Source organism: Equus asinus, chromosome 17 (assembly GCF_041296235.1).
Source record: "Equus asinus isolate D_3611 breed Donkey chromosome 17, EquAss-T2T_v2, whole genome shotgun sequence".
In the NCBI taxonomy this organism is placed as follows: Eukaryota; Metazoa; Chordata; class Mammalia; order Perissodactyla; family Equidae; genus Equus; species Equus asinus.
Genome location: NC_091806.1, coordinates 13065351 through 13083726, shown reverse-complemented (window position 1 = coordinate 13083726; position 18376 = coordinate 13065351). Strand labels below are relative to the sequence as shown.

Here is an 18376-nt window from a genome sequence, read left to right as displayed (position 1 = left end):
TAAAGATTCTAGGCCTCTAGTATATTGATGCTTTCTAGTTCAGTGACTCCCAATTCAGGTGATTTTGCTCCCTAGGCGAGATTTGAAAATGCCTGGAGATATTTTTTTGTGTCAAAAATGTAGGAGTAGGTCCTGACACCTGATGGGTAGAGGTTAGAGATGCTGATGAACACCCCATAATACACGGGACAGACACCCACAGCACACAATTGTCTGGCTCAAAATTTCAACAGTGCTAAGATTGAGAAATCCTGTTCTAATTAGAGGACCAAAGGATAAATATGTTTTTTCTCACCTCATCTTAAAATACACAGACTCATGGGTGATACGGGAAATCTCACTCCATTTAAAACCTTTGAAAACTAATACAGAGCCATGTTTGTATCATGAGCACAATATACTACCACTCTTTTAGTCATTACTCATTCATTTGTTTCAGTAAATAATGAATAGCTGTCTTCACCAGGGCTACTAGAATATTTCTAAATGATTCTTACCCTCAAAGAATTCTTTAAAAGAATCATTGCATGAATTATGTGTCACAGGTCCTTGTGGTTTTGATATTATGTTTAAGTCCAACAATAACTCTCTGAGGCAGGCAGCTTATCTTCAGTTTATATTTAAGAGAATTGAGATCAAGCAAGTTTAAGTGTCTTTCTCAAAATCACTCTTCTGGATCTAAATCTGGACCAAGGATTTTAATCTCAAGTCAAGTGTTCTTCCTACTTCACTAAAGAAACGGGACCTATGTTGCATTTAAATAAGTAAAAATATAGACAATAACAAATACGAAATGAAATCTTTAGAAAGTTATAAAACAAAGAAGTGTTAACATTGTAATAACATAGGAAAGGTAAATTATGATTTGACCTTTAAAAGATGGGTCTGTCAAGCTTGAAAATGGACCCTTGTATATATATCAGGTTCTAATTTCTGGCACTTGTAAATGTCATCTTATTTGGAAAAAGATTGCTTACACGTGTGATTAGGCTAAGGATCCTGGATTATCTAGATATGCTCTGAATGCCATCACAATTGTCCTCATAAGAGAGAAACAGAAGATTATTTCACACACACACACACACATGCAAGTGTATGCAGTGAAGATGGAGAAGAGAGAGGTTTAAAGACGCTAGCGTTGAAGACTGAAGCAATATGACCACAAGTCAAGAAATGCCTGCAGCCACCAGAAGCTGGAATAGATAAAAAGAGTCATTCTCTAGAACCTTCTGAGGGAGTATGGTTCTGCTGACACCTTGATTTTGGTGCACTGATATCAATTTCAAATTTCTGATCTTCCGAACTTTAAGAGAATAAATGTCTACTGTTTTAAGCCACCAAAGTTTTAGTAATTTTTTTCAGAAGCCATGGGAAACTAACACAATTGGTTTAAAATATAATAGATTTAGAAAATATAGTGAATGCTTAAAATATTATCAGATAGAGCAAAAAATATTACCAAGGACATGGAAACTGAAACAGGCATGGCAAATATATGACCCATGTGTTTAATCAAGACTTAAGGTAAAATAGAGAACAAAGGATAAAAGTAAAGACAACAACAGAAATAAGAGCAGATAATTTATTAATCAGTTATAATGTACCATATATAGTGCTAAGAACTTAATATATTCATTTAATTTTCATGAAAGTTTTATTAGAAAAGTGGAGTATTATTATCACTATTTCGCAGAAGAGAAGATTTTAAAAGTTCTAAAATTATTACCTTGCAATTGGAAAAGCAATAAAAGAGAAATTAAACAAAAAACTAAAAAATAATACTCAGAAATACACATAAAACACATAAGAAATTAACTTCAAATTTTCATCAAAAAACAGAGAATATAAGACAAATGTATACTCATTCCATGGGAAAAAAATGATGTCAATTTAATAAGAATGGTTGTATGCTTTAAGGATAATGACAAGATATATCTCTTTGTGTGCACTTTGTTAGAAATATATTGATGTTACCTCAAACCAAGAAACCCAGTCTAACAATGTAACCCCAAAAACCCAGTGAAGGCAGTTAGAGATCTCCATGGAAGAAAGTGATCCCAGAGTCCTCCTCCAACACCATCTTCCCAGCAATCCCTCTTCTCTTTTGCTTCTGAGTTTCAAATTATAGTTATTTTTACTATTTGATATTGTTACCCAGGTCTTAAGTGTTTTTCTTTTCTTCACTATTTTTTTTGTGTGTGTACAATTTGAGGTGTTTCTTATTGATCTCTCCTTAATTTCACTAATTCTTTCCTCATCTATGTTGAAGATATTGCCATGTCATTTAAAATATCCTTTATCTCTGTTACTTTTTCTAACATTTTTATTTGATTCAGTTTTATAGTTTCCATGACTTTGCTGAAATCCCCATCTATTCGTTCATGTTATCTACCTTTTCCACTAGAGCCCATAGGAATCATATTTACTTTAGATTGCCGGTCTGCTGTTTCTAATGTCTAGGTTATCTGACCCTAATTGTTAATATCTTTGTCTTTTTTTAGTGGGTTGCTTTCTTCTGGTTATTTATGTTACCAGGTAATTTTTGCATAAGAACATATATCATTTGTAGGACAACAGAGAATGAAGGAAGTGGCATTTTTGCCCGGAAATTAACTCACTTCTTTTGCTTAACATTAAGTGTAGGAGTTAATCTGGGCTTCAGTGTTGTCAACACTATAGCAACCTCAGTGCACCGTAAGCTTCAAATTTCTAAATATAAGGGGTTATATTTAGAATGAAGGTTGGCTTATATTTTCAATGTCTAACCCACTTTGAACTTTAAGTCTTCCCTTTGCACGTGTCCCCCACAGAGGATCTCCTTCCTGATCCTTCCCTCTCTCCTAATAGAATGCTATTACTGGTAACTCTGTGCTTGTCTTAGTTGGTTGCCCAGTGACCCCAGCTATCCAGGGGATTCCAAAAATGTTTGAAGTTTGTGGAATATCTAACTCTTTGTGTCATAATATTGGAAGAAAATCTCTTTCTAGCTTGCTGCCTCCTACCCTTAAACCAGAGACTGATAATATTGATTAAAGAAAGATTTAATTAAGTGAAATTGTAATACATTTTTAAAATTATCACTTAATAAATCATAGCAGAGCCTTTTTTATAAACTTCTAAAGAACTAAGAAAGTGAACTTCTCCACTGACTGCATAACAATTTCATTTTAAAATTAGAAGATTAGCAGATGCACCTTAAACAAGAAATGAGATGCATATAATTTTACTTGGTCAATTATTAAAATCATCATGAATGATAAGAGCTCATGAGAATTTTGACTTAACATGTGTGTGATGTTAAAAAATATTGAATGACATCCCTACTACAAAAACCATCACTATTTTGTTCCCATCTTTCTTTTTGTAATATCATTAAATTTAAGTGTGCTGAAATCTCTATTATTCTAGCAATACAAATATTCATCCATGGATAGTTTGAGAAATTGAAATGAAAATGAAAATCATTCCAATCAGTATCATTAACAGATGTCTTTCAAATGACATTTTATAGTTTATCTTTTAAAAATTTACAAAAATTTGTAACACACTTTTTATTAAATAGGTGTAAGGTAATGATTGTTACATTGAAAAATGTTTATGTAACAATCACTTAGAACTTTATTAACAAGGGAAATAAAAGGTAAATTTACATATATTTTTGTTGCAAAGTACTATGCTCTTAGGATTATTAAGGGACAGAATTCTGGAGAGTAAGTGAATTTAAATACGGGTTCAGGGCCAAAAGAAATGATATGAAATCTTATGCTTTGTATATTTCAAATTAATTATCATGAACATAAGATAGCCATGGTATGCATTGTATATTACATTTTTATTTTTCAATTAAATTTATGATTTATTTTCAAAGTCAATTGAAAATTCTAACAGCTATATAGATTTTTACATTAATTTACTTAAGAAGCACATGAGTTAATAAAGATTGAATAACACTAATAAAAATCCTGTCCTATAGAAGTTACCAAAGATAATTTGAAAACTAAAGTTGGAAAATGGAAGAATATGAAATTTTACATCAGTATTAAATGAAAAGCGTTAGGGCCTGTAGGGTTGAAGTCTCAAATTATTGTCTTGATTATGTCACACATTAATTTTAAAACAATGATCAGAGCACTTAATACGTATTTCCATTTCCTCAGAAAAAAAATAAATGGATTGTGTCTCTGACGTCACAAAAACTTAGCCATCATTTGCCAAGATAGAAAAGAAACATAAATATTTATTCTCTGAAAATGGATTAGCCATCACTGATTCCAATCAACACCTATGTAACTTTTCTACTACTTATACACGATTGCCCTAGTTCAATTAAATTGTTCTAGTTCAAGTAAATAACAATGTGTAGAAGAACAGAGTTTATTTGTGAATATATGAAATTATGTTAGTTTTCATTACATATCCAAATAACCGGAAAAAAAGGTGATATTAATCTATCATTTTAAGTTTAAAACCATATAACCGTTTCAAATTATTTTATGGAAGCAACATAAAATTGTTGCCCAGTTTTCCTTTTACCTTCACAAAAACAGTGAGAATTTGTTCTCTCAATATTTTACTAACTAGATTTAAAATTTCGTGCAGAAACAAAAAATATAAAAGACAAAATGTTTAAGTAGGTCAAGCAAAATTAGTGATAGAAGAGATAAAAAAATCAACATGGTGCTATAAAATTTCTAAATTAGATGCTTGTCTATGAAGACATCTTATAATAAATATTACAATTGTTAGAGGAAAAGTTAATCCTTCTTCATCACACAGTAATCTAGGTTTGATTCTTTCTTTGTTTAGATTATAATTAAATATTAGAGTTAATTTAAAGCAACATTCAAGTACAAGAAAAGTAAATAGCTCTCAATACTTACAACAAATAAATTCAATTGTTTTATGAAGACTTCCTAGAGCGTCCTGATGAAGAAAATTGAGATATACACTTGGTCAAGCTACCATATGAATTAATAATATATTTATGCTATTTGGTGTCTGAAAGAAAGGAAACATAAAACATAGAACATCAATATATATTAATATATTTTCTTCTTTTTGTTCTATTTCAAGAAGCAAGCTAATATTGCTAAACCTCTTACAAATCCTTTCATCTTACACAAAGTAACTCTTTTGTGAGATAATTTAGAATAATAGCTATAATTTATGCAAATTTTCATTCCTTTGGGCACCTAACACAAGTTACTTTGTGTGCATATAGCATAAAATAGTGGCTCAAAATATTTGTTGAGTCATTGACTTAATGATATGTACTCACCTTTGGAACATCACTCATGCTCTTTACTCCTCAATAAAACTACAGTCTTTTTCTCTTGTTTTTCCTAAAAACGTACCTATCCTTCAGGGCCAAGAAAAAGAAACAGGCAATTATGAAGCAATCCCTGTGATAGCCACAAATGACACTCTCTCTCCCCACCAACCCTATTTTTATATTTTCTAAAAATCTGGATTGTGAGATTCTTGAAAGCGAAGCTGTTATCTTTTTGTCATCTATTTCACTAAATTTAAAATAGAAAAATTTTTTTTTTAATTTAGCATCTACAATCTGTCAGTTAGCAGGGAAGAAAGGATAAGATAACTAGCATTTATTGCAAATATACAACATACCAGATATATTGTCTACATTTTCTTTTGTTCCCTGCACCACATTAAAAACTAAATCATATTACATCATTTTTGTAAACAAAGACCTACTGAAGATAACTGGTTTTCCCTGGTTTATACAATCAGAGCCAGATATAGTCTAACTTAAAGCTCATGTTCTTTCTTTTTGAAAATCCAAAATGATTTCTGAAAATGAACTCTTGATACACAGTTTATTCAGAAATCAGAAAGGTGTTCTGCAAGACCTTCATTAAATATTTACCCATTCATACATTCCATATGAAAACAATTTGTTTTTGTTATTTTACCGACTGTATCCTTGACATCTTTATTTCTCAGACTGTAAATCAGAGGATTCAACATGGGGATCACCACTGTGTAAAACACAGAGGCCACTTTGACTGTGTGCCTGGAGTTTTTGGAGTTGGGCACACAGTACAGAAAGAGAATGGTGCCATAATATGGTGATGGCGGTCAAGTGTGAGGCACAGGTGGAGAAAACTTTGCGGTGCCCACCAGCTGAACGAATCTTTAGGGTGGTGACAACAATGAACACATAAGATGTGAGAATGATGAACAGTGTGCTCACCTCATTAAAAGTGGCAACAATGAACAGAAACAACTGACTGAGATAAGAATCAGAGATAGAGAGGGAAATCAGGGAAGACAGCTCACAGAAGAAGTGGTTGATTCTATTGAAACCCTGAAAAGATAATTTAATAGCAGAACATGTGAGTAGCAAAGAACATCCTATGCCCCATGCATATGATACAAATACTAGCATGGCACAGAGTTTCTGTGACATGGCAACTGTGTAGAGCAGAGGGTGGCAAATGGCCACAAAGCGATCATAGGCCATCACAGCAAATAGAATTAATTCAGTCACCACAAAGGTGCAAAAGAAAAAGAATTGCACCATACATCCTGAAAAGGAAATAGTTCTGTCTTCTGCAAGTAGATTCACCAGCATCTTGGGAGCAATGATGGAAGAATAGCAGAAATCCGCAAATGAGAGATGGCTGAGAAAAAAGTACATGGGGGTCTGTAGTTTGGGGTTAATTTTGATGATCACAATCATTCCAAGATTCCCTACCACACTGAAGCTGTAAATGGCCAGAAATACCAAGAAGAGGGGTACTTTCAGTTTTGGGTAATCTGAGAAGCCCAAGAGGGTGAATGTGGCCCCAGCAGTTAGATTTCTCTCTGCTAGAAACATCTTTCCTGATGGTAGGATCTGAAAATCAGTCCTGGGAATAAGACATTATGGAGAGCGATGGACACATAAAGCATGGTTGACTATCCCCTGTGTAGAACATAAGGTGAGACAAAATAGATCTGTGTTATAATCCTGAGAGGTGTAAGTATCCAAGACAGGAATATCTAATGTTTCAGAAAAGAATTACTAGTTAATTCTACTTTCTCAAAAATTGTATAACTTAATTCTGTTCTTATCCTAAAATATAACTTTAAAGACTTACAAATGGAATAATTATGAACTCAAGAAATTTATGTGGTAACATCTAATCAAATCATCATGTGAGACATTCTAATCTCACTGATTTCATGAATTCTGCAAAGAAAGGTCTAGTAAAATGAAAAAAAGATTTTCTATCCTGTGATTACTAATAAAAAGTGAATCATATGAAATACCTCATAATTGGAACAAATTTCTATAAAATCTGAGCACATATTGTGATATAAAGAAAGAATAGTCTGTATACTTAATTATATCCACATTTTAAATATCAGTTTAGCACTTTAATGATCATTCCTCCTTTTGGCTACATAGGGCAAATCTCAAAGTAAATAATGATTTATGTTTTTCAGTAAGGACTATCTATTGAACCACTTTTTCTACAGGTAAGCACACAGAAGCCTGAAGAAGTCATGACTTGCTGAATGACATGGAAATTGGATGATCAATCTACAACCAGAATCCATATTCTTAAATTCAGTCATGTACTCATCACTCTGTGCCAGGCTCAGATCCACATTACAAATTGAGATATTCACATTTTTATTTTGTAAAGATCACATTTTTACACATTTTTGCTAATTCTTTCAACCAATTTCAAGACAATCTTCATACTATAAACTATGGAAACTAGTCCAATGAATGTGTTGAGGGCCATGTAGCTCTTCTGAAGATCTATGTCAAAATGAAATGTACTGAATGGAAGTTAGAGAAACATCCTTGTTCAGGAATAAGTATGGCAAGGACCCTTACATATTGAGAAAGACTCTTGCCTTTTCTAGATCCTTCTCTCCTCTTTCTGTATTGCTCCAATAATACTTATTTTGTCCCCCATTAACTGTCAACAATATAGATGGGAGTTAAGATCTAAAGACATTTATGATAAAGGAATTCTTAATACAGATAGAATGGTGGGATGCATCAAATTGGTTATGAGGTAAAACCCCCAGTTAAATTTGAATCTTAAATAGATAACAAATTTTGTTGTGTGTGTCTGAAATATTGCACAGATATACTCATACTAAAAAGTTATTCATTGTTTATCTGAATTTCAAATTAAATTTAGCATTTTGTATTCTGTATTGCTAAATCTAGCAATCCTATATCCAGAACAACTCAGAATGATGTTATGGTGAGGAACACAACCCAGTTCTCCTGAAACTTTCCTCTTTTTAATACTGTAAATCAAGAATACCAGGAATTCCTTCTATTATAATTCTTTATAATGAAGTTTTTTCTCAGACTATCATTTCTGGTAAGGTCATCTCTGTTTCTGCAACTCTAGAATCAGATGGCTCTAGATGTTCCATCACTAAAGATCAGAGGCCTCCTATCACACTGAGAATTCTCAATGGCCCTATATGTTCAGATATCCAAGGATTTAAAGATCAATCAGAAGGCAATGTTTTCCAGTCAATTATCAGTATTGTAAAATTATTTCTTAATTCCCTTTTTCAGAGTTTCTCAGCCTCGGCACTATTGACATTTTGTGCTGGATTATTTTTTTTTGTTATGGGGAGATGGCCTCTACATTGGAACATGTATAGCAGCATTTCTGGCTTCTATCTACTAGATGACAGTATCACTCTTATCCCCAGTCCCTCCATTGTGACAATCAGAAATGTTTCCAGAGAGGCTGGCCAACTGGTGTAGTGGTTAAGTGTGTGTACTCTGCTTCGACAGGGGAGCCCAGGGTTCACTGGTTCAGATCATGGGCACAGACCTACACACTGTTCATCAAGCCGTGATGTAGTGGCATCCCACATAGAAAAACTAGAAAGATTTACAACTAGGATATACAACTATGTACTGGGGCTTTGAGGAGAAAAAGAAAAAGAGAGAGAGAAACAAAGATTGGCATCAGATGCTAGCTCACAGCCAATCTTCTTCACCAAAAAAAAAAAAAAAAGTAATAATGCATACCTTTAAAGCCATTAATGTGAGTGGCAGGGAAAAATGAAAAACAAAAAAAAAGTCACCAGGCATTGTCAAATGTCCCCTTGAGGGCAGAATGGGGTACACAATGTAGTTGAGAACTATTGCTTTATTTCCTTGGTTCTGATAAATTTTCACATTTGCCTGTTTGAACTCAACTTTAAACTAATGTGCAAATTAAATATTATGATTGCTTATCTCCCAAATTATGTTATTATATGGATTAAACAATTTGCATTATCTTTGAATCTGTGAAGTGGTATTTATAAACTTCTTCTTATCCATTCTTCCCTTTTTTTCTCTTTTTCCCTTGAGGGCTAGTATATTTTTTTCATGCTCTGAAATGTTATTTAGAGTAGGTCCTGTTTATTATAGTTCTCTAGCAGTTTCATTTTATTATTTTCAATTCTATTTTATTTAAATATCTCCTATTCTCCTTGCACAGCTCTTCCAAAGAAAATCACAGAAGCTCAGAGGCATATACCTGAAAACTCTCAGGGCCCTTCTATTCTCCTACTCTCAGGAAACAGTTGTTCCACACACCGCTATGGAGGAGCTCAGCTAAGCCAGGCCCTCGGTACAAAACTGCATAAAGAGAAAGTATTTGTTCCAGTTACTTAATGTTTACAGTGGCTCAAAAGTTTCTCTAAATGATTTTTCCTGTGAAGAACTGACTGAACCTAGGCATCTTCTTCATATCTCACATGAAAAAGAATATCCATATCTTCTCTGAGCTACAAACCAACCTCCTGGTGGAAAAGGCAGCCCCTCTCCTGCCTCTGGAGAGCTAGCTTGGGGGGAGATGCTAAGACTCTTATATCTCCTTCCACTCCCTGTGCCGCCAGGACCCTAGAGACAATTGCTCATCTTATTCCCCAGAGGACTTAAAACAAGCAATTAAAATTACTGATTGTTTTCTGATGTAATTCTGGTTTCTTGGAAAACCTGAAGAAAAACAACGGCAGCTTTAGAAACATTTTATATAAAAATTAATTGAAAGTTTAATTGTCTTCTCCTCATGCTCCATGATCATTCTCATAGTCTCCCCAAATTATTGTGTCATGTCAAAAGTTATCTTTTTTATTTATTCAACAAATATTTTTATCTTTTTTAGTACATTTTTAAATTCTTTTTAAATTTTTTCTGGCTTTATTGAGGTATAATTGACAAATAAAAATTGCGGATATTTAAGGAGTACAACCTGATGCTCTGATATACATATGCATTGTGAAATAATCACCACAATCAAACTAGTTAGCATATCCTTTACTTCAAATTACTATTTTCTTTCTTTATTTTTGGTGATAATATCTAAATTCTACCCTCTTAGCAAGTTTCAAGTGTACAATACAGTATTGTTAACTTTAGTCACGATGCTGTACATTAGATCTTCAGAATTTATTCAGCTTGCATCACCGAAACTTTGTACCCTTTGACCAATATGTCTCCATTTCTCCCTCCTCATCCCCTGACAACCACCATTTGACTTTCTGCTTCTATGAGTTTGACTGTTTTAAATTGCACATATAAGTGAGATTTTGCAGTATTCGTCTTTTAAGAAATATTTCTAAGAATCTACCACGTCCCTCCTCTGTGTAAGGCTTAACTGCTCCCAGTTACACTAACTACACTGAGGGAGTGGGAAGTGCCTGCTAACGTCCCTCAGGACTTTGTTATGATACTGCTAATGGTATTAGGAGCAGAGCATCACCTCATACATATTACTGATAGGACTACAAATGGGATTGGTTTCTCATTGTCACCAGAAGAAGCTACATCAAACTAGAACCACTACATTAGGATTTCTAAAGTTATTGCAAATATCATGGATACCTGATAAACAAATACAGTGTATACTGTTCACAGTATATTATCTTTTCTTCCACCTTATCATAAACCTTTCATCCAGAACTCTGCAATCCTTTTAAAGACAGTGCCACAAAATTCTTGATCCATCTTCTCTATCATCACTGGCATTTCTTTAGATCACAGTTTTATTGTTTCACACTTGTACTGTTCAATAGTCTCCAAATTGGTCTTTAAGCCTACAGAATCACCCTCTCATATCTGTCTGCCACACTGCCACTAAAACAATTCTTTTCAAAGGAAATCAACTTATATTTAGATATTTGTTTAAATATGCATAAAATATATCTGGAAGTATATATTAGACATTTTTCACATGGTAGAGAGAAAAGAAGAGGTAGATCATGGTAATATATCACTTATTCCAAAAGTAAATACATTAAATAAGTGTAAACTAAATTAAAATAAATAGGTGAAAGCTATAATGAGCAAATCATTCCCCAGATTGTAAATCTGAGTGACTCATAGTCACTTCTAGGTGCATATTCAAGTTCATAAAATTTCTTGCTAGGTTGTCTCTCCCAAACTTATCCTTGTTCACGTTCTGTACAAATTTCTGTCTCCATATATCCTTATATATATCTCTCTCTATGTATCTCTATCTCTCTATCATCTATGTATCTATCTATCTGCATGCTGTTTTACATATCTGCACATTTATGCAATGTCTTATCAATCTACATACCCGTAACTTACCACTTATCACATTTATCCACAAAACACGACTGAGTCATGAACCTTTCCAAAAACGATTTCTAACTGCCCCAGACAAAATTCCTTATTTGAAAGTCACAATTTCTATGACTCATCCTTTAATTGTTGGTTGGACTCCAGTGTGATGTAGTTATTAGTTTATATTTACATGGCTTTCTCTCCAGCTAGAGTGTGGGTCCCTAGAGATAATGGAAAAACTTTCACTTGTGTATCCTCCTCACATATTTCTATGTCTACCCAAAAATAGATGTATCCAGACATAAGTATTATTGAAGCACAACCCTTAGCTTTATTTTCTTCATCTGATATATTTGGGATAACGCTGATCTAATTCACACGAGGAGTAAGAATGTGCTCAATCTTCAAGTCCATGTATCAGTTCTGCAGCCAGACCTAGATCTCAATTCTATCTTCTACTCTTCTGATCCGTCTTCTACATACTACACTGACCTTCAGCCTGTAGAGTCAGGATCAAATAATCATGGATTGGAAAGCATGGATTTAGCTAGGAAAATCAAATTTAAACTGTGTGATGCAATATGGATTCAATTGTTTAATTTTGTTTTGTTTTCATGACAGAATTCTAGAGCAAAGCATTGGCATTTGAATCCATACTATGTTTCATCTATTTTTAAGATCTATTTTCACCTATTATATCATCTCTGAGGTTGGAGATATCTTACAATTAATGGTAAAGAAATAACTGTCTCATATTTGAAAATGTAAAGATTATTTTTGTGTATACATTTAGTGATGGTGACTTTTATAATACTTGAACTGTGAAACGTTAATGGACATAGAGAAGAAAAGTGTGTGGAGAGAAGCATTTCAGAGGTGAATTCTTGAGAAACTTGGAAACAGTGTTTTCATCTATCCAACTGGGATAATCACGGATATGTTATGTCTAATTTGAAAATAAAATGAAATTTATTCCTGTCAAAGTCCTGTCTTTCAAAAATAAATGCTAGGGGTGAAACTGAGGCCACAGACTCTAGTGGATTTGTCTAAATTCACAGTTAGTGACATAAGCAAAAGCTGCAGTAGAATAACTTGCTGTGTTTTTGTTGTTATTTGTCTGTTTGCTTGTTTGTTTTGCATATGCATGAGCTTAATATCATTCCTTGGTGACCTAAAAAATCAAAACAAGCAAACAAAAAATTCTGATATCAGTGTTAACTTTAAATTCATAAAGTATGTTCTACTGTAGACTAACAATATCCTGAACATGCTCTAATTCCTATATTTTCAAGAATGATTCTGCTTAGAAACCATATCCCAGCAAAGTGATTCTAAAAGAATTAAACAAGTTGGTAGATGGGAATAAAACTTCAGATTAAGGGTCATTTTAATCTTTGTAATTATTTCCCCAGTTCCTAAATTAGTTATTTGTTGAAAAGTTTAATTCAATTTTCAAAAATATTCTAAACATTACTATTTGCTGTTTATTGATTATTCTTTCCAAAAGTAATTTTTAATCTGATATGAGTAAATACTCATATGATTGAGTTCATTTACTTCTTGGAGTGTCTATACTAAATAAATCAGCTGTTATAGCAAAACACTTGCAAGGAACTTTGCTACTTGTTCCCATTAAATCTGATGTTTAATTTTTGTTGCTGTTTATAAATGTTTCCTTCACTGAGGATTATTGTATCCAGCTAGAGTCACAATGTAGTTATGCCCATGTATTAATATGAAAATGACTAATAGCAGAGATGTAGTATATTTCACAGTCTTACATAATACCGATCAGTCTTGCAGAGAAAATTTTGTATTTTGAATGTTAAATAGTGTTATAAAATAACATATCCTTTACTCTTTATTAAAGAAGATGGAATAGGGACTGTGGGATATTTTCCAGGGTCTGGCAGAAAGATCAATGTTAAGAATATAATTTATTAAAGAATTTAATATATGATAATGGATATATTACATACCAATAAGAAAGAAAAGGATTCTTAGTAAATGGTGGTGTAACATTACTATATAGTTTGGGAAAGGGAGTTGTACAATGCCTTTGTAAGTATTCATTCATTCAGCAAACATATGCAAAATAAATAATAACCAATAAATTTAATACTTACTAAAATACGGATGGCCAATAGGCACATGAAAACATGTTCATCATCGCTGATCATCAGGGAAATGCAAATCAAAACTACACTAGGATAGCACCTTACGCCCATTAGAATGACAAAAATAACTAAAACAAATAGTATCAAATGTTGGAGAGGTTGTGGAGAAAAAGGAACCCTCATACACTGCTGGTGGGAATGCAAACTTGTGCAGCCACTATGGAAAACAGTCTGGAGATTCCTCAAAAAATTAAAAATAGAACTACCATATGATCCAGCTATTCCGCTACTGGGTATCTATCCAGAGAGCTTGATGTTAGCAATTTCAAAACTCCTATGCACCCCAATGTTTATTGCAGCATTATTTACAATCGCCAAGATGTGGAAGCAACCTAAGTGCCCATCAACAGATGATTGGATAAAGAAGATGTGGCATATATACAATGGAATACTACTCACCCGTAAAAAAGAACAAAATCGTCCCATTGGCAACAACATGGATGGACATTGAGGGAATTATGTTAAGTGAAATAAGCCAGATAGAAAAGGACAATCTCTGTATGACTCCACTCATAAGAGGAATTTAAACCTGTGGACAAAGAGAACAGATTAGGGGCTACCAGGGGAAAGGAGGGGTGGGGGGTGGGCACAAAGGGTGAAGGGTTGCACCTACAACACGACTGACAGACAATAATATACAACTGAAATTTCACAAGATTGTAACCTATCATTAACTCAATAAAAAATTTTAAAAAATAATACAAATAAGAGATAAAATATAGAATGGAACAGGATTTATTTTAACTACATTCATTTTTTAAGTTGACAAAAATTGAATATAAGTACATAAAAAAGTAAACTACATATCAAGAAGCATGCCAAATACATAAAATTAAGTGGCATTACCAAATTATGATATTTTGCAACTATTAATCTCAGTGGTTAATGTTTTTTAAATATAAAATGTCTTGTAAATTATGAAAAACATTAACACCCAGTGGAAGTAGGAGCAAAGTGAACAGAAACCTCAGAGAAAAGAGTTTTAAAATAATTGAACATTAAATCCTTCCATTTTTTGAATTCCTCTTTTTTTCTTCTCTCACCCTACTATTTAGATTGACACAGAAATAAGTTATCTTTTGAATAAAATCATCATTAGGAGGTTTTCTAAGTCTCACTATATACAAATATATGTTATTATAGACATAATGTTTCTTTATACACTTTTTCTTGTTGCTTTATGTATTTTGACTATATCATTCAATTCGACCCAAGACAAAATATAGAATTAAACTTGAATGCTGTATCTACATCTCTATAATTCAGTAATTCATTAATGCAATTCAGTAATTTATGTCCATTCCTCACCCCTTTCCCAAATACTGGAGGTTGTATATGAATCAGTGTTGAAACAAGAAATGTGATTGAGACACACAGAGAAAGGGTGGAAAAGGTTGTTTCGTCAAGAGCAAAGACACAACAAAGAACGTAAACAAAGTTTAGAAGTCCATTTATCAGTCACAGTAGGCATTTGATCCACAATATTGTAAAATAAGCATGAAGATAGGAAGTGAAAGATAAAGTGAAAAAAGAGGCCTAAGTCAGAAATGGTGCTACTCATAACAATGGTTGTGAAATGATTGCAACTATATATAAACATATTACATGTAATAAAACATGTTATATGAGAGAGATAGAGAGACAGAGTGAAGCAGAGAGAGACATAGACAGATAGAGACAGAAAAATAATTATATGCCAGGAATTAATGTAAGCTCTTTGCTCATGGCATGTAATTTAATTTTTCTAAGGTTTCTGTGAAATAATTTTTACTAATGTTTCTATTTTTCATATATGATAGTATCTGAAGTTCCAAAAACACCGGAAATAGCAATAACAACAAAAAGAATAATAAAGGAAGCAAGAAAAAAATAACAAACAGGTTTTGTACATAAATGGGAATCTCATTCTGTGCATAGACTGAGAAATATGTGTTCTTCATTGTAAAATAGCAGGGATTCAATTTGGAACTGAATAATATTTTCCATGATGGATACTGAAATAAATGTGACTCGTGATTTCTTCATTAAGCTTATGAAGGTTTTACAGCAAACTAAATGTGTCTTAACAGTCAATTAATCATATTCATTTAAATCATTTTAAACTGAATAAAAGTAAAGAAGTAGGCTGAAAACTTTAAAACATGCTAAATCCTACCAATGTACACAGAAAGGGCAGAAAGATAAGAGAATCAAAAAGATGCACTTATAACTCCCTATCGCTTGACTGCTATGTCCACTTTAACACCGAAGCCCATTGATGTACCCTTTCACCAGCCCCACTTTGGGACACTGAGTCCTGTTAATAAAATATTCTCTAGGAAAATACTTTGCAGCCCACTACTTTTCTGAGAGCTTCTTTCACATCCTTGTTCCTCAGGCTGTAGATCAGGGGATTCAGCATGGGGATCACTACAGTGTAGAACACCGTGGCTACTCTGTCAGTATCCATATTGTTGCCAGAACTGGGCTGGCAATAAATGAAAAGGATTGTCCCATGGAAGACAACAATGGCTGTGAGATGGGAGGCACACGTAGAAAAGGCTTTGCATCTTCCCTCTGCAGAGTGCATTTTCAGGATGGTGATGAGAATAAACAAGTAAGAGGTGAGGATGATCATGATGGTGACGATTTCATTGAAAGTGGCCACAATGTATAGCAACAGCTCATTCATAGTGACATCAGAACAAGCAAGAGATAAGAGAGGGAGTAGATCGCAAAAAAAGTGATTAATCACATTTGACCTATAGGATGGGATCTCAACAGCTAAACACAAGTGAATCAGAGAACACGCAGTCCCAGAGAGGTAGCAGCAGGACACCAGCTCCACACAGAGATTCCGGGACATGATGACCATATACAGCAGTGGGTTAGAGATGGCCACAAAACGGTCATAGGCCATCACAGCCAGCAGGATGACCTCACTTACCAGACATGTGCAAAACAAGTAGAATTGCACAGTGCATCCCAGGAAGGAAATAGTTTTGTCTTCATTTAAGATATTAGCTAGCATCTTTGGCACAATGATTGTGGAGTAACAGAAATCCACAAAGGACAAGTGACTGAGGAAAAAGTACATGGGGGTGTGAAGTCGAGAGCTGACCTGAATCAGTGCAATCATGCCCAAGTTGCTAAAAACTGTGACTCCATAGATGAGAAGAAACAGCAGGAAGAGGAAGACTCTCAATTCAGGGACATCTGCTAATCCAAGGAGAATGAACTCTGCCACAGTGGTGCAGTTCTCCTTGGCCATGTCCCCACTTTATTGAGATGGGAGAACAATATTAGTAGTTATTCTCCATTGTATGATCCCAAATTCTGTTTTGACTGTCTCCTAAAAAAAGACATTAGAATAAGTAGGATAGTTAATTTTTTCCAGCAAAGAATTAAGACGTTGCTCTGGGGAAGTTTAGGAAAAGTTCAGGCACTGTAGCATACAAATGCATAGAGCTCACAGTTAAAATCACAGATCACACAAAAGCATTCACATCCATAAAAGTCTATACGATTCCTTAAACTAGTCCTATACACTTTAGAGCTTGAAACTGTCATTAAAAAGACAGCACATATTATTTAATTAGCCGCATTATTTTATGAAATTCAAATCTATTTTCTGCTTTAATCAGTACTGGAAATATTGGGATCCCAGGAAATACTTTTTTATAATACATAATACCCTTGTTTGTTTTCCACTGAAATGATGAGAAATATGCTTATTTAAGTGTTAACCCACAAGTGTTAATTTTTTAAAAATATGTTTTAGATGGAGAAAGCAGATTTTATACTCCATATTAGCATTTTTCTAAAAAATTAACATGGTGATTTTGTTAATTATGCAGTTCATTGTCAACCATTGTTCATGTAATCGGTACTCAGATTCAAAACTCCTGTAACTGTGACTCTGAAGCCTTATAAAGACCTGGTTGACAAAGCAATTCACTGCTTTAAACCTATTTGTGGAACTGATTGAAGATGTGAATATGAAATTATTAACACAAATGCTTGCTGCTGCATGGCAGCATTATTTGTGATAGTTAAAACTTAGAAATAAAGTGTCAAACAAGAGGAAAACGGCTAACATTATGGTACATATGTCTTATGGAAAACTATGGAGCTATTAAACTAATATTTTTGAAGAACTTTTAATGAGCGGTAAAATGACTATGATAAAATGGCAAGTTAAACAATGGTAAGCCTGATTGCACAGACAGAATATTATATATGCTTACCTAAGTTGCATTATGTATTTAATCCCCATAACATCATGACACATAGATATCTTATTCCAATCATTTTTTTAAATAACAATTTAGAAACTTGAATGAATTCTCACAAAACATAAGGTTTATGGAGTAGAGTATGGAAGGAGTGTGTGATTTTTTTTTAAGGGATGGATATGTTCAAGGCCTTTGCCATATAGAAAATGCCAACAGATGGTGAGAACACTCATTTTTCCTCTCCCTCCTGACCCTTGGTAGATATATTTGTGACTGTAGAGCACTGGTTGGTTATTCCTGAAGGATAGAGAATCTGAACTAAACCCAACACAGCCAGGTATTTTCCTCTTTCTTCAAATGATTTCAAAGAGGTGAAGGATACGTGACTTAAGAAATCCTAGTTTGAAAACCTA

At 33.6% G+C, this 18376-nt stretch overlaps 3 protein-coding genes across 12 annotated transcripts in view; all 3 read right to left on the bottom strand.

The window, feature by feature from the left end:
* The window catches only part of LOC106841573 (olfactory receptor 4A47-like), a 65780-nt gene that overhangs the window by 26834 nt on the left and 20570 nt on the right, over positions 1–18376 (bottom strand). For 7 of the 10 annotated variants that reach the window (XM_070487717.1, XM_070487720.1, XM_070487723.1 and 4 more), the window contains exons 1-4: positions 16850–16983; positions 14149–14278; positions 5279–5359; positions 4881–4998 (exon numbers count right to left, since the gene is read on the bottom strand). The gene's annotated coding sequence lies outside the window, so the exon portion shown is untranslated. Of the gene's footprint in view, positions 1–4880; positions 4999–5278; positions 5360–14148; positions 14279–16849; positions 16984–18376 lie in introns of those variants that run through there. The other 3 variants (XM_070487719.1, XM_014857656.3, XM_070487722.1) reach the window with 2 other exon arrangements.
* LOC106841557 (olfactory receptor 5D16-like) lies at positions 5784–7609 on the bottom strand. The gene is given in 2 exon segments (XM_014857637.3): positions 5784–6085; positions 6087–7609. Coding segments are annotated over 2 exon segments (957 nt in total). The 5' UTR covers positions 6842–7609; the 3' UTR covers positions 5784–5883.
* Positions 15296–18376, bottom strand: part of LOC123278040 (olfactory receptor 5L1-like) — a 54806-nt gene continuing 51725 nt past the window's right edge. The window contains exon 4 of the mRNA XM_070487716.1: positions 15296–17080. Coding sequence (XP_070343817.1) covers positions 16064–16999 — 936 coding nt within the window. The 5' untranslated portion in view covers positions 17000–17080 and the 3' untranslated portion in view covers positions 15296–16063. The remainder of the gene's footprint in view (positions 17081–18376) is intronic.